The sequence below is a fragment of the Bombus impatiens genome, unplaced genomic scaffold (assembly GCF_000188095.3).
Source record: "Bombus impatiens unplaced genomic scaffold, BIMP_2.2 scf_0089, whole genome shotgun sequence".
NCBI classification, from domain to species: Eukaryota; Metazoa; Arthropoda; class Insecta; order Hymenoptera; family Apidae; genus Bombus; species Bombus impatiens.
Genome location: NT_176508.1, coordinates 749,210 through 766,660, shown reverse-complemented (window position 1 = coordinate 766,660; position 17,451 = coordinate 749,210). Strand labels below are relative to the sequence as shown.

The following is a 17,451-nucleotide window of genomic DNA, read 5'->3' as shown; positions in this document are numbered from 1 at the left end:
CCGCCACGTCGGATCGGAATATCACGATCTAGCGGAAGTCGGCTAACTGAAATTGACCGGCGTCCGGTTCATTAGAATTTAATGCCGGGCAAAGTGAACGCTAAGTGGATCTTTTCGCGCCGCTGTCGTCCTCCATCGCTTCGCAGAGAGGTTCGCCATTTAATTCGCCGCGAGAGCCTAACGCTGTTTTCGCGTCTCATACTCTAAAGGTAGGATCTAGATGGCTGAAGATTGACTCGTTGAATTTGAATTTCCACGGTTTGAGTCGGTGGAGGCAGGATAGATTTCATCGTGTGAAAGTGGATTTGGATAAGAGGCGGCAAAAGTGGCGCAAGATGCGTGAAGAGGGAGTTTGGGTTATGCAGATTTTAGATAAATTGAAATTAAATTAGACTTGGTTTCATTTACAGGATCGCAGAATATTCCAAGTTTTTAAAAATGAAGCTTTGAAGTTAACGTTGCTAAGAAATGGACAGTAGAAGCTTTCCAAGCTGTAGCGTAAAGCAAAGGACAGACGTAAGGAGGATAAATACGATCCGAAATTGAAAATCACGGATTTAGAGCGTCGCTGGGTTAAGCGAAGCAGAAATCTCCCTTACTTGAAAGAAAACACGAATTGCCGAGTAAAAAATGGCAGACCCGTGACCTCGTAGCCACGACGGCGTGTATTCTCGTCCCGTGATTCATACGTTTCGCGACGTAGGTCTCCGTGAACACGCTATGGGGTTACAGACGGTCCATAATGGTCTGCAGCGAAGTAGAAAAGGAAGAAACGTTCATGAACGGAGAAAAAATTCCAGCGAGAACAGATCCCGAGGATAAAATAGCGGAATAGCGACACAGAAACTGGACTTTGATTCTCATTTTATTTGCAGAGGATTTCCTCCTTTATCCGTGATTTCGTTCGTCCCATCTAATGGCCCCATTCGCTCTTGACATTCGATTTTCACATTGCTCCGTTCCCATTCAACCTCTTTTCTTCCGCTCTTTTTTTAAAAAAAGGGATCACACTACTAGCGACCTTGGACTTGCTTCGCCAAACACAGAAGTTTCCTAGCCCATTCGCCATGGACGTTAAACGAAATCCGCGTAATCGAGCCCGAATCGATGGATTAAGAATCCAATTGGAATTGTCCGACCTGTTTCTATTTCGCCCTTCCTCTCGTCCTTTGCTTTCTCAGTTTTACCGTGACATTCCTCGAAACCCTTACCCTCGCTCCTCTTCCAATCGTCTTCCTAACATATTCACAGTCCTAAAACGTTTACCTACATGGACGTTTTTCTCGAATATATCTCCAGAGGCGGCCTCAATGGTGTTTGGCGGTGATGGTGGCGGTGGTGTTTAATGGTGGCGGCGGCGGCGGCGGCACCAGCAATAAAGTTTGCTTTATTTTTACTGCCCCTCTGACCAAGTACCGTCCCGTATTTCCTCGGGATATTGACATATCGGGTGTGCCTGGGCTTTTTCTCTTAACACTCTTTTTACACCGCCACGGAATTTATGTCTTCTTCCACAGTTCTACTTTTCTTTTCCTACCTTTGCACCGATCTACATTTCTTCCTGCACCACTTCTCTCTCCCTCCCTCTTTGCCTCTGCTTTACTTTACAGTTAGGAAACTCTGTCTTCGTTCGATTCCCGTGTCCTCGTGGTTAGCTCGTTGTCTCTTTCGTTCACACTGTCGATCCTTCTCCTCGTCGATTTCAGCAAAGAGGAGCAAGACAATCAATCACGCGCACATATTCCCACGTTTGCAAAATCAACCGGAAATCTCTATTAGACGTCGAATAGATCGAAACTTTTCTACTTGATCACGGTCACGATGGATTGACGTTTATGAGAACGAGATTGTTGTAATTTGCGATTATTTGTCGAACGGAAGGCGCGTAGTTTTGTGTAAATGCAGTGCAAATGGATCTCGTTACTAGAATTTGGTAGAAATCAATGTCGTTAATAGAATTTAAAAGGTTTGTAGGATATTTGATGTACGGTAAACTAAATAGGAAATGAAGCGGATTAATCATATGATCGAACAGTTTAATTTTATATGTATATTTGTGTTGATAGCGCAAGTATGAAAGAGGTATGTTTACAATAACAATAATAACCAGTTTATAGCTAGGTACATTCAAAGAACGTAACGATAGCAAACAAAAGAGCATCAGATAATTGTATAGCGAAATACCGTATTGATTTTCACTTCGTTATCACAAAACCTATTCTATTAAATCGCTGTTTTTATGAAGCATAATTACCGTGTTACGCTTCAATCATTTCGACCGGATTATTCAGCGAATTGTCTTTTTCTTTTATAATAAAGTGGTACATCAACAAAATGTTCCCATTTAATGAATATATTAACATTATCTATCTTTCAAAACATACACGCATTTCCATAACGTTAGAAAAATCGAACATTACAATCTTTCAACATTTTACATGATGAAATAATGATAGAGTCGTATAAGTAGTAATATCATCGAATCATTAGCAGTAATCGTTTCCATTTGCAATAGAATTTACATTTGCAAGCTTCATAGAGCAACGCCAGTGATCTTGATAGAACGACAGTTTATTAATCGTCGCGAGGTCTAGATCCGGCTGTGAAAGTGTAATAAAAGCAGAAAGAGAGAAACGGACGCGTACGAGCCAGCAAAAACAATGAGCAATCGCTCGTCCAGGGACTTATATTCTTCCTGGTGCTCCATTTTTCGCCGGCTTTGTATTTATCGGCATCCTGGGACACGACAGTGTAATAGCGACTCGAAAAAAAGCGAAATCCAAGCGAAAGGGTGGTGGTAGGACGGTGGTGGAAAAAGAAGGGTGGTCACGGTCGACCACAGAAAAAACGTAATCGGAATGTTGGGTAGAAAACGGATCGAATGAACCTGACAAAGGGAACCGTGGCAATATCGTTTGAACTGCAATTGCAATCGTAGAGAAGAGTGCGGGGAGCAGGATGCATTCCGTCACTTTGTGAGAAAAATTACATTTTCTGGTCGGTTCGACGGTGGTTTGGACCAGCTCGGTACACTGACAATTGCAGTAAAATAAATATTATAGTTTCATGCTTGTCATCGAACGCCACACATGCGTTAGCGCTAAGTCGGACTTAAAGCAACAATTTTAACCACATTTATTCGATTGTCACGATATTATATTTGGAATTAGACCGATAACCGGGTTAATGTATCAATTACGTCGAAATACTTTACGATGTATAATATTTTCGTTGCGCTAACAATCTCGTATTTATCAATTCTTGAAGATAAATGTCACGCGACTATTCATGTAGATATAATTCCAGTTTTCCGTTTATCAGCGCGTGGCATTGATAATGGCACACCTCAAAAAATTTCAAATTTGCTTTTATTGAAAGTTTACATCTTTTTTCTATTTTTTATCGTATGAAATGGTATATTTATAATACCAACAGTTCTGCGTCAGAGGACAAAATTATTATTTACTTCGCTATTAATCTAACCTCGGTTTTACAATAATAGTTACTCGTCTTCGATAATTTTGCGACGCTACAAGTGTTAGTGGTACATTTTGCGTTAGGTCAGCCTTAGAATGTCGTTGAAATGACTCACGATGATTTCTTTGTAAATTTTCAAAAGCATCCCCCATAATGCGCCAGTATCAATATCAAGCAGCGTTGCAGTAAATCGAAGATGCGTTTAACGCTATATAACACGCTATATCGTTCAGAAATGCGCTCCTTAACAGCGAATTTCAGAACGGGAGCTTGCTCGTGAAATAAGTGCGTCGCGTTTGCCATTTCTTAATTGCGCGCCTTTGCAAAGAGACGCGCCAGGCTCTCTGTGCAAAGCTGTTTCTCTAACCTTTCTCGCGTCTGGTTTCAGGTCAAGTGGACCTTTGGACACAAACGACAAACGGCTGCGCGTGCAGTTTTAATTCGTCCAGCAACGAGTGTGCGTGCTGCGTTCCATCCGGAGGATGCAGCTGCGGCGCTGCGTCGCCGGATAGATGCGCTCAATGCGGCTTGGAGCAATACTGCGCTAACAGTAAGTAGCATCGTTATGCTTCGTGAGTTGTGTTCGTTAATTCATTAGTTTCCATATTCCTTGTGTCCTGTTAAGAGACAAACGTGTATTTACCATCGGTCCATGGCCTTTTCACACCATGGTGTAATTTTTGTAATTAATCGAAAAGGGGTAATTTTTGAGGGATTTAAGTAACTTGAAATCTTATAGACTTTATATCTGTAACTCCAAGCTCCAAATATAGAATTTGTGGTTTTTTATATGTGCACGAAGCGTTCACGGTATTAATTGTTAGCATTTTTCCTTGTAAATTGTAGGTATGTTTAAGAAAAATTGAAATTGAGTTCGTTTCAGTATTTTTATATTCAATACGATATCCTAGACAGTTTTCTTAATTCCAATATAGTGTACGCATAGTACGAAAAAACTTTAAAATTAATATCGTTACAATTTTTGTTATAGTATGTGAAAATGAATATTAATGAGACGATTGCGACAATACGAATACGAATACGACAAAATTCAAGGTTACTTGAATCGTACTTACTGGAAGCTAATAATGTGAACATTCTGTACGTGCACTTAGATATACAAATTAATATAGTATAATGACAGTACGTTAAAAAACGAGTTTATTTGAAAAGTCGGTCCAATCAATTCAGAAAGACACTAGTTTCTTTCGTGTCTACTTGTTCAGTTCATCGAATGTTGAAATACGACCGGCACCCACGAAACAGCCGAAACGAGGTTTCCAGTTGGGTTGAATTCGCCAGCGTCCTAAAATTGTAACTTCCAATTAAGCTCTTCCGATATTAAACTCGTTAGAGATCCAACTAGCAGTTTGCAACACCACTGCCGTTTTCCGTTCCAATCGTCAGATTCGTGTATTGACTTTCCACCTCCGCTCGAGGAATGTAATTACATGACGCGCGTGCCTTTGAGTAGGAATCGACGTTAGAAACAAGATTCGCGTCATTAAGCCATTCTAAGTTCTCTTGGCCATAGATACTTCGCATTTTGTCGCTCGTATTAAAATTGAAACGTATCGGATGAAATCTCTTTAGAGAAGTTGCGACAGATTACGCAATTAACAACGATAGTAGCTGTATAAATAATAGCTGTATCTAGGACCAAGCAGAAAAAGCATAGAGTTGCAAAGTCACGCTGGTGGATATGGGAAATCCTTTTGTAACATGAGAAACGATCGGTAATTCACAAAAGACAGCACGAAGTAGCGCTAGAGAAAATGTCAGAAACGCTGGTGAAAAAGAGGGACAGGATTTCTTTGGAATGTTTGCGAACGAGCCCCTCCAACAGAACAGTTTGGTAAAGTATAAATCCCGCTAGCGAAATTACTACCGTGTCCCGTGGCTTTTCTTTCTGGTAAGTAATTACGTCAGTGGTTCTTTCTACCTTCTTCATCCATCTAACTCCTTCTCTTCTTACGTTAATTACATCTGACGTTATTGCCCCCACATCCCATCCATCAAACCTTTCTTTCCTTTGAACCCTTCTTCTACACACGGTTGAAACGTACACCCCTCCGTCTTTTAATCATACCAGGGACCATTAATGGCGTCTTACTCTTATTTTTCCTTGCGTTGCGTGCCGATTATTTTTCAACCTGTTCTCTCATTTTCGTAAAAGTTGACAGCGGAACTCTAGCTCGACGAGACTAACGAGTTTCCGATTAATTGATTTATCGATCCGGTTTAAACATATTTCCATTAATTCGGAGGCTCGTTCGATGGATAATGGGACTTGTATGGAATTTCCAACCTGTTATCGTTTATCCTTCGCTGTTCTCGAGGGATTCTTTTGTGATTCTAAAGCGATATCGATAGGATCTTTTAAAGCTTTTATTTCTCACCAGTATGAAAAGCATAGTATTGCTATATACCAGAAAAATAAGACGAATCACAAAAATTTCATATATGGAATTTATGCGATAATTTTTAAACTCATTACGCGGTGTCATTCGTAATATTAAAAATTTAATACTCCGATAATTGCCTGTGTTCGATACTTAAACGATTTTGGAATCCAATATCATCGGAAAGATACTTTGTTCAATTACCGCTAAGTCGTCTCTCATTTTTAATACTGTTAGTCGAAATTAGGAAATACAGGCTTTTTCCGTAAGAGACGACGTTTCCTACGCCATTCCGCGATAGACAAATTACGAATCAATTGGGATAACGCAAGAAAGTTATAATATTACGTGCCGGTGTGGCGACTGTTCGTCGCGTCGCGTCGCCTCGAATGGAAAAGACGAAGGTCCGCCTTGTCTCCACGGGCGTCGTCAGTACGATGTAAGCAAGAAAAATCGTTATAAGCGACGGAGCACTTTTCTTTCGCTCCGGTGTTACGCTTCCACGTGACCCGGATTCCTTGTAGACAATGGCGAAATGTATCGCGTGGGAGGATGCATCGAATAAATATTTCCCCGAAACATTTATTGGCTAAAATTTGAAATTTTACCTCACCATGTTTTTGTTCATCAAGTTATTTCTGTTTCTTAATGACTGACGAAACGTGTCAAATTGCAATATTTGAAAGAAAATTAATTAACTGTGACGATGTGGATTAAATAATTATGGTTACTAAGTTAGGTGATGTGGACCTAAAAAGTCTTAATCTGAAAATAGTTAATATGATTTCCTTAAAAAGTAATTTTATTTCTGCGAGGAATTTGATCGAAAGACGAAAACACTAGTTTTGAACGGAAAAAGGAAAGTGACGGAAGCGCTTTTCCTCTTATGAGTGCCAGAGAATCGTGCTTTAGATTCGAAGATATTCAGTGTTAGAAAACGATGACTGGACGAAAACTTGCAGAAATAGGGTATGCTGGAATCATTTATTGGCTTGGACACAATGGTTATATAGACAACTGATAATGGGACAGGAGAAGAGTATTTTCTTCCTTCCTACGAGGAAAATGTCGAAAGTGGGTTACGAAGTTAATATGATAAAAATTCTAACTCAAACTTAATATCGGGTCATTACGAAAAGAATTTAATTTAAACTGCAGGCTAATTTTACTTACACTGCTATTCATTCATTAACGTTTTTTACCTGCTTCAGGCCCTACAGTGAAAAATAGATGTAATTGGAATAAAATTAATTGCAATTTATATACCTTCAATTTTATACATGATAATTAAATTAAATAGACTAAATTGAATAATTAAAAACCTAAACAAAAATTCGTTTCGCTAATTAAATGTTATAGCAAGACTAACGTTATTATATATATATATTGTCTACACTTATTTTACTCTTAAACTTCCTACAAACATCTGCAAACTAATTATATACGATATATATTATTATACATATTATTTACAACATACAAATGTACATTATACATGTATATGATGTGTATATATATACATCATAGAATATCTTGCATCATCTGAAAATAAAATTTTCAAAATAGTTTCGATGCTCTATACAAGAGTAAGAAGTAGCTCTTTTGTGCCTCTACCTCATGCCTGACGCAACGTACATTTAATTAACATCGATCGGCTGTGAAGCAATGCTTTCCGATCGGTCGAGTGCAACAGGTGTGTTTGAAATGGATTTTTTTCGATGTAAGAAGAGAAATGCTTACGAAAACCCTGTATGTATCATGAAAGCATTGGATGGAGTTGACTCGGTCAAATTTGTCCCAGCCAACTTCAACCAAATTAACCACAAATTAAATTAAACAGACATAACAATCACGTACGGTCTGAGCATTTCACGCGTTCAATGATCAATTATACATCTATGTACATACCACTCGCTAAATTGCGTGATAAACCTTCATTCGTAACGTTATTATGTATAATCGGGTCTGGATTATTCATACGGCCGACAATATTGCCAGCCGATGAGTCCATTAATGTAGGAAATGTTTCCGATTGAAAGCAGGATATGTAATTCACTTCCATTTTTAATCCTCAAAATGTTGCGGTTAATGGACTTCTGGTTTTCTCGATCTATCCGTCGACGATTTATGGATTTTCTCTGTCTCTGTTTCAGTGTGCAACATAACGTTGGACAGCAGACAGTTGTTCAGCAAATCGGATCGCGGCTTTGGGCAAATAAAGTCGCCGTCCCTCGAAGGACCATCAAGGTGTACCTACAGGTTTGTGCCGGACACCGGCCAGCGAGTCGAGTTGCAGATCTATCGATTGATCTCCATCGGACGACATAACGGCACAGCGTAAGTAATTTTTATAGTATTTCGCCATTATTCGGGATAACCACTAGACTACCGTTTCCATTCGGCTACATATAGATCGGAATATAAACATTATTTTTCGCTGTCAAACAAAAGTTCTGTATGATGGAACTCGATAATCGAAGTAAATTAGAATTCCAATAAACCGATATAGGTTAGAATTTACGAAGTTTAAACGATATCTATGTTGGCAGAGAACGTTGCTTTCGGTGATATTCTTGCATATTTATATGAAACACGAGGATTTATTACTGTTGGACTGTTTTCATGTTCTATTCTTTAATTGAGTTACAAGATTAACGTTTTCGTTTTGTGTCAGGATTCGTACAGGTAGATATTCGGTATCAAGTTCCAACGTTGAATGGGAATTATTCATTCCGATTGATTTACTCTTTGTTAATTTTGTTAGCTTATCATCGCTTTCTCATATCCTACCCTTTGCGATATTTTTGCAATATGCTGTCTGCTTTACTGAAGATTGTATTAAAATTTCAATCATATATAGTAAATAAATTGTATATAATGATCATAAATGAATGATAAATAAATTTTGCTTTATCACCCTTTTGAAATGTAAAGAATCAACAAATCACACCGAAAGTGTAATTATCGACATGCCAAGAGGTAGCTTAATACATTCACATTTATATAGATAAAAATCGGACTCTATTAAAAGAATCTTGTTGATAGGACATATTCACGACGCATATGTTTGTGTGACTAAATGCGCACGTGTAAAGCGACACATCACCCTCATAAAAATGGAAACATTCGAACAACAAGCTCGTCTTTTTTCCAGATATATTCGCTTAACAAACAAATTTGAAAATACAGAGAAACGACGTTACAACAATATACGCCAGTCACAGTCGCGTTAATAATTATATCGTTAATGCAAAACTGTAGCAAACGATAGAACGACGCATCTATACACTGTTGAAAGCTATTCACTTACATTGGCCCAACTTTTCAGCATTAATCAAAAGTGCTTTTGATCACTTTTGTCAAGCACATCGTTCTCGTTGCTTTTTTTGTATCGCGTTTTTAATTAAATTAAGTCCTGTACTTTGATACGCGTGTACGTGCACGAATGGCCTGCTCGAAATATATTTTTCCAGTGTTAAAAATTGTTATTGCAATAAATCTTGTTTCGTGACATTCGTTGATTCGGGCACTTGTCATGCATGAAACAATCCATTTCTCGTTACACGTGTCACTTGACGCGAAAGCTGTAATGACATAAAAGAGAAAAAGCGGTCAACAACGCGTGCTGTTGTACAAACTTCATTATTTAGAGTGTGCTAGCCACTTAACACCGAATTAACGAAAGAGCGTTAATTGTAAAATAAGGTGGTATAATGACCATTTATACGAAAGATGGTGTGTCTTCGTTTAGTAAATTATTATAACGCGATTAATATTACGACTGTAAAAGTATATTGAGTGAAATACAAAGCTTTTAACGCTAAGACCTGTTTGATTTTTCTTAGTGATGATATTATTTGAAAGGAATTAATCATCGAGTGACATCGAGTGGTTTTATGAAAACATTTATAATAATTTTATTTAGCGTTTTAAACCTTTACTTTTGCAAAGATAATGCAAGAGAAATTGCTAGCATACAAAACAACTTTCTTCTCTTGTAAGACTCAAATGTATCCTAATCCAACAAACCAATCGGTTGCATTACCAACATTTCGCCCCATCGTTTGAAGATTTTACGATTCGGTCAAAAGTCACGATGAAAAATATCGAATCGATAGCACAGAAATAATGTTCCTTTAAAGCCAAAGTACGGATGCGGTCCGATCATCGAAAGAGGAATCGAGAAGGGGAAGGCTTCCAGTGGCCGATATGATTGGAGATCGCTCGTGTCGATGGTCGTTTCAATTTGTCATACTTCCGTTCTTACGAAGACTACCATCGCCGCCACACTTAAATTCCTCTCAACGTGTGTAGATGGAGCAACGCGACCTTAAGAAACGGCCGAGCGGTCTGGAAAGAAAAATTACCGTTTCTGAAAGCGTCTTTCCCGCCCCGTGCTCGAATAGGATAGCGAAGGAAGTTCGCAGCAGGGCAGAAGAGGCCTTCGACAAGCTTCGCGAAAGTTCTTACAATTTTACGACGAGACTCATCCTCTTCGCTCGCTCTTTCCTTCCCTTCGCCGTTTAAGTGGAGCTTAGAGCGGGAATGCACGTCGCGTTCGAAAACGCTTACCCTCAAACGGTTTCCGTTCATCAGCTTCGACAACGTTAGCATAGCAATGGACTGGAAATAAAAGGTCGAGATTAATTCGTATCGATTGCTTTCGTAATTGTTTTCAGTCAGTTTCGAAGATTGATTTGTAATACGATTTATGGGAAACATTTTTTTAAACAACCGCAAACATGGAAACACTTTATTTTTGAATAATATTTCACGTTTAAAATAATATTCCTTTCCTTGGTAAGCTTGATTTTACTTTTCTATTTGGATATTTACCGAACGTTACCAACGATCGAGCATACATTCTCATGTTTCTACAGTCGTGTATTTGTAGTTTTATAATTATTTCTACGCTACGCAAAGAAGTTTAGAGGAGGGGAAAGTCACGGCAACGATATTCCATATCCTGGATTTTTTCCCGCGGCGTTCCACTGTTCCCTGTTACTTGTACTTCGTTCGAGAATTCATACGCTCGACGAGATGCTTTTTAAGGAGAAGAAAAATCACGTTTCCTAACAAAGGATGAATATATAGAGTTTCGAAGTGCAGCAGGGGCAAGAGAACGAGCTAGGAGAAAAAGGTAAAAATAATCGTTCGCACAAGTCTCGCGTTGGTGCATTGTAGCAGCTACAATAATTCCGGATAAACTCGATAAGCCGCTAGAATGGAATACGTATTATGGCTTTTCGATACCTTCTTTCGCGTTTCTGCTCGTAGATAATTTAAATCTGACGTTCACCGCCGTAAGGCTTCGTTGTATCGCGGCAAACAAATTACCTTCTCGACCTGTCGACTTTGCTTCATCTCTTGATAAATGTCGAAATAATTTATAGAAATCTCGATTCAAGCACGAGAAATGATTCGTTAAATAATAAACGATTAATCGTTATTAAGCGAATTGCTCGATAAGTAATTTCGTAAATTTTCATGTGTATAGGTGGCTGTAACGTATTTTGTCCTCGGTTTAAAAAAAACGAATGAGAACGACAGGTCTGTTTAATAAACGATTATAAAACGTGGCGCATTTGGAAGCCGCCAGTGAAGTTCTCTTCCATGGCATGGAACTGCAAGCATTCAGCATTCACAGGACTGTTCATTACCACCATTCTTCTTTCGCGGCCGAGCCCGCTTTATTTTTCAAACTTAAACGATTTATCACCGAGCGTGTCCTCCTTTAACTAAAAGCGCAGCGAAAATGGAACTTGTAAAAAATATAAAAGCGCGGCTCGAAGTTTGCCCGTTAACGAAAGCGAGCTACGACGGTGGCTTGAAGCGAGAAATATCGTTACGCTCGCGCGTTCGCCTTTTACCTGTTCCTTGAACGTTGCCGTTTGAGAAATTGCAACGGCGGTCCTTGGAAAAATTGCGAAACCGACGTTTCTTCGCCGCCGGGGCATTTCTCACGCTAGATATCGTCCAAGAGCACGTTAATACCCTGTCGACTGTATCAGCGTGACCCGTACGTTCGAAAATTTATGATAACCCGCGAGGAACCATCGACGAAAGTAAAGTACTTCGAAACTGTATGAACTTTTCCAAAACGAGGACGAGTCCGGATACGGGCTACGCTAGAATGTAATGGCCCGACGTGCCACACAATTTTACAACGGTCGTAAAGCTCCACAGCTATCGTATTCTTCCGGTAGTTGCTCAATTACGGGCGTAAAACTGAAAGTAAAAGTTATTTGTTGGATGTCTGGCCGCTCTCGGACCTTCGCTACTTAATGCTCGTCCGACTGAGCACGGAGTTATTCTACTCCTAGCTGATTGCGTATGTTTGTATTTTCCTGTTCGATTGGTTTTAGAAAAATACAAATGGAATTCGACTTTTAGATAATAGTTATGAATTATATTATTTTACAATTATATATAATATTATAGTATGCAAAAGTATTTCAACACTTTTATTTCCGTATTGTACGTGTTATATAAAACATTTTGAAATTTTATTACACACAATTCTTTCGATTAAAATTCCTCAGTTCTCCAAATATTGTAACGCAAACCATGTATTCGCGGAAGACACAGCACTAAGAGGAACAAAGTTTAATTTGTCAAGTAGAACTTGTAACGCGTCTGGCCAAGCGCGCGCCTCTTCTACTTCTCTGAAACTTACCGCGTGCACACAAACGCGGTTGAAAAGAATCATGTTCTTTTTAGAAAAAAGACCACTACTCGAATGGTATATTCAAATATTTACCCTCCTTGGAGCCTTTTGCTCCACTGTACGTACATTTTGAAACGAAGGGCGCCGCGTCTTAGCGTCGATCTTTCTTCATCAGCTTTCCGCGCATTTTGCAAAGGTGCTACCGAGCAGCACATGAAATGAGATTACATCGCTCAATGGAATTTCGTTAAATCTGCTCAGGTTGCTGTTGGCATGACTGTTATACGAGAAATCTTATAAATATTTGTTCATAGTTGAAATTTAAGTGAAACTTTTTACGAAATGAAATCAGGATGAGCTGGGAAGGCGAGGAAAGGCAAAGGATAGAAAAATTATTCATTGACTATTTATGATTCTCATTAGTTTATTTAATGATTCATTGTTTACAATCGTTAATTGTGTTTATCCTTTACATATTGCGACCAGAGGTGAGAAACGTGATATATGAGATCTATCTTTTATAAAGGAACAATTTTATAATTGAATATATTGTCAAGCAGTTAAAAACCACGTGAAATTTCATATCATTTTACACGTGTATCTTTCTTTTTATCACAAACAGTACTTACATCTTGTTTAATAATATGTTTTCTGTTTAATAATTACACATTTTATTTATATTAATGAAATTAGACATTTTTTCATATATTCATATAATTTTTACGCAAAAATTGACACCATAGCTTAGATTAATGTATCCTTTGGATATATCGCGATCTATGAAGGAATTTTTAGGATCGCGAGTTCCGTAAAGTTAAGCAAGGAAGCGAGATAGAATGGGGCCCGTGGGTGATGGATGACCTTAATTTTGCTATGATTACCGGTAGCTCGGGAATTTGTATGAAAATCGCTCACGGCTGCTTCTTTCACGATCCTGTACCATCGTCTTCTCCCTCTCTATCCCCTTTTCCGGCATCGCTCTTCTTTCTTTCGCGCGCTGTCCCCGTATTTTTTAATCGCTTTCCCGTTTCTCGTTAATTCAATATCGTTGACTCGAAAGGTGAATGACGCTGATGGACGCTTATGAAAGTCGCGTAATTTCGAACATGGTGAATTTTCATTGCTCTAATCAAGAGCTTTTTTTTTTCTTTTAAGTACACGAAAGAATTTTTGTTTCTTTCAGTTAGAGGAACGTAATTACGGGTCCCGAAATATAATTATGAAACACAACGTACCGCACCTTGCAGCTTAATTTTTAAATTTTAGTGCGCGAGCTTTTTCATTACAGCTCTGCTGCGCTATTTACTCGTCGCCTTTTAACTTACCTTTTTCTCAATCCTTTCTGGTAAGACACGCTCTTATCTTCCACTCTACACGACCTTAACATTCACGTCTTGTTCCCTACATTCCCTTAGTATACCTCGTAACATTTCTTCGAGATAAACGTACGTTAGAAACATCCTTCGCCATAATAACACCGCACTTCCCACGCAAAGAAAAACTCATCTTATCCCTTTCAAATTCCATAACCGATATTCCATCTCGAATTAGATTCCATAAAAACCGTCGAACCCAACCCTTGAACGCGGAGCAAAAATTTTATCCCGTGCCCTTTTCAGCGCTGCAAAATACACCGATATCTTCATATGCGGGACAGCCCTCAAGATAAAACGAATTTATTGTTTCGAAAACACTAGGTGGGTGCTCCATTCAGGTCCATTTGGTGTCTAGCGCGTGTTTCTCGAATTTCGCCCGATACAGTGCATTTCGTTCCATTCTCCGAGCCGCCATTCACGCGAAGCAGCAGCCGAAACATGGTGCCAGCTAAGCTTGCGCCCGAAACGCGGGAAAAATTGATGCTTAATGCCTTCTTTCTCGTGTTGTATTATGATGGTAATCTCGAGAAGCGCGAGGCGCCAGTGTTCCGAGCCGGTGTATATATGTATAATGGCAGGCTGTGAGCTCGCCAAGGGTGTAGACGTTGAAACCGTAGCAGGCGATAAAACGCGGATACCGTGTACGATGTTCGTTCGGCTTTAACGTTCCGCGGAAAATGCTGTGGCGTATTATACTTAAATTCACGCCTGTTGTCTGTTCCGCTGCTGCACCTCGGCTATTATGCAACTCGTTTTCGTTTCCGTTTCACCGTGTTCAAAATGTTTCCTTTTATATCGGGCTTGCTAGCGCCATGTACAAGTTTCGTCGCAGATGGTCCTGCAACGCGTGCAAGGCGATAGCTGCGTAGTCGAGGGTTCAAAGGATTGGTTTGTTGATAGTATTAGATCGTAAGTGACCATGACAGTTTGCTTTGAATTCAAGGTAGGTGACTTTACTTTAAAGTATAAGCGTTTAAATGTCGAGACGCTCCTTTCCGAGGATAGCACATGTATGGTAATGTTGCTTTTAAAATACAAACGCTATGCAATATTTGTTTAACACAATGTGAACTTGATAATTTTTTCTAAACCTTTAGCTTTATGATACAATATGAACGATTTTATAGTAGTAGTTTAACTAGTACTTTAACAAGTAGTTTAACATATTATCTGATTAATAGTCGGTAATCTTGTATAGTATCTGTGACATGGAAATATAATATAAAGCATTTAGAGTGGTATTAGGAGTCCGACGATTGGAAGCATCTCACGGTATGCCGACGGTGTTGAGATTAATGATTCTTTTTTGCCATATCATGTCTTCCAAAAAATTTCCCCTTGTCCCAGACGAGAAATATTTTATTTTTCACTTGTGCTCGAAAAAGAAACTTCTTATTAAAGAGAACGAAAGTTCCAAGTAACTTGTTAAGGAAGATATCCTGATTCAACCGGTGATTGCTTGTTTTAACGGTTTGTTTATTATTTGGCAACGAGTAATTTGCCTGCGCGGACAACCGAGATTCCGCGTCCATTTGTCGTTGTAAAGCTGCCACTCACTCGACCCCGGTTAACAATGCGGAATGTGTACGCGTAGAAGTTGCGAAACGGGTATAAGATAATGTCAATGTGAAGCGTATAAATGTCTTGAACACGCGCGCGAGCCTTTATCGTTGCGCACACGTGGACCGGTAATAAATTACTTTCCGGGTAACTCTTCTAACAGAGCATTCCGCTTATGGAATGGATGCATTCATTAAAATAGACGTGTTTATCTACGTATTTCGAGCAAACGCGATAAATTTTAACCGTGAAATATTGCCTTAATCTTGGAAGCACTTTCAATCCTATTGCGCACAACTATGATAGAATTTCGTTTCTAATGGATTTTTCTGCTTTTAAATAAATTCCAAAGGACCACGAACATAAAATAGACGGAGAACGTATCGCTGGTTGACAATAATATTGGTGTAACTCGAAAAATATCAAATTTGCTTTTATCGCGTATAAGGTTTATATTATATTTCTATCTTTGTCATGTAAAACAGTGTATTTATAATACCATCAATTTTCCATCAGAGGGGTTGTTATACTAATAACACCGGTAGTTAGTATTTTCAAAAATGTATATTTTAGAAAGCCTCCTCTTTAAAGTTTACATTTATTCAGTTGTGCCGCTATCAATGCCAAGCGGCGATATCTAAACGAGCATACTCGAACAGGACATCAATCAGCTGAATAAAACGGTGCAATAGATTATTCTTATAGTTCCTGCATCTCTTGAATTAATTTTCGAAATTATCTCTATGTTCCACAAAACAAAACAAAAAGAAAAAAAAATGAAAAATACAAAATAAAAGGAAAAAAAGAAAAGCTAAAGAGACGAAGAATTGTTGGGAGTTGCGCGTGAAACCAGCGGTGTAATTTAATTTCTAGCGCAACCAGGTCGGTAATCTGGCCGATATGAGCGAAACCCTGTGGGCCGCCATTTGTTTCATGTGCACTCGAAAAAAGCGAACTCGGCCGTGCGGTGCAACGATAATTTCCATTCGAGGAGTTCATCTCGAGCTTGCTGCATCATGGAAGGACCGACGCCTGGCTCGTTGCGGGGAGTATTATATCCGAGGGCAGGGTTTAAGTAGTTTCATAAATTACGTCACTTTTACAGCGAGATTACCTAATCCGCAACGGAGCGGGTCGGCTTTGGCTTCTCTCGTGAAAGTGTAGCCTCTACACGAAAGCGTAGACCATCGTTGTAAACTCGCGCGGACAAAACGCGCGACTTCGTATCAAACAGTTTTCGCCTGGCGAAGAATGGATCTCGTTTCTTCGTGTCGGCTTTCTATTCAGACAGAATTCTGGCCAAGCTAAATGGTGCTAGAAACTCGTTAAATATTCGGTATTGTTATATTGTACGAAATTTTTTAACGTACTCGCGTCTTTAACTCGTGGTGCTGATTTTCGAAAAAAGAAATTGGATTCAGCAGAGCGTGAATACTTTTTAAGACAAAAGACGACAACATTTTTGGTAGAAAGATGTTGGAAATGTCCGAAATGGAGTTAACGCGAGTAGAAATTTTTGCGTAAAAGCAGATGACAGCTAGAGATAAGTAAATGAGAATATTTCGTGAGTTATTCACAGCGAATCCAAATCGGTCGAGAGAAGGAAAAAGAAATGATTTTGGTACAGTTCGGCTGGTCGTGGAAGGTTTCGCGGTGGTTTATCGATCCTCAACTATTCGCGGCGTTCGGTGAAGAGCAAATTTTCCATCGGTATACTCGCGAGATTTCCAGTCATCGCGGCCCGTTAATATTCGGCACGAAAGAAGCACTCGACACCGACGCGATGCCAATTACACGCACGGCCTGGATATCGTGTTCCTGTTCGTATTAAAGATACTACTCCAGCTTCGCTTGAAAGCGTCAAACAAATTCTAATTCCTTCGAAACAGTATATATTCCTTAGGACAACCAATTATTTGGAACAGTTCCTACCATTTAAATACACAGATACATTTCTTATGGTCAGTCA

General features: G+C 39.1%; 1 protein-coding gene across 10 annotated transcripts in view; it reads left to right on the top strand.

The window, feature by feature from the left end:
- The window catches only part of LOC100748080, a 277,175-nt gene that overhangs the window by 99,207 nt on the left and 160,517 nt on the right, over positions 1-17,451 (top strand). For all 10 annotated transcript variants that reach the window (XM_033324960.1, XM_033324957.1, XM_033324959.1 and 7 more), the window contains exons 3-4: positions 3,866-4,027; positions 8,033-8,216. In XM_033324960.1, coding sequence (XP_033180851.1) covers positions 3,866-4,027; positions 8,033-8,216 — 346 coding nt within the window. The remainder of the gene's footprint in view (positions 1-3,865; positions 4,028-8,032; positions 8,217-17,451) is intronic.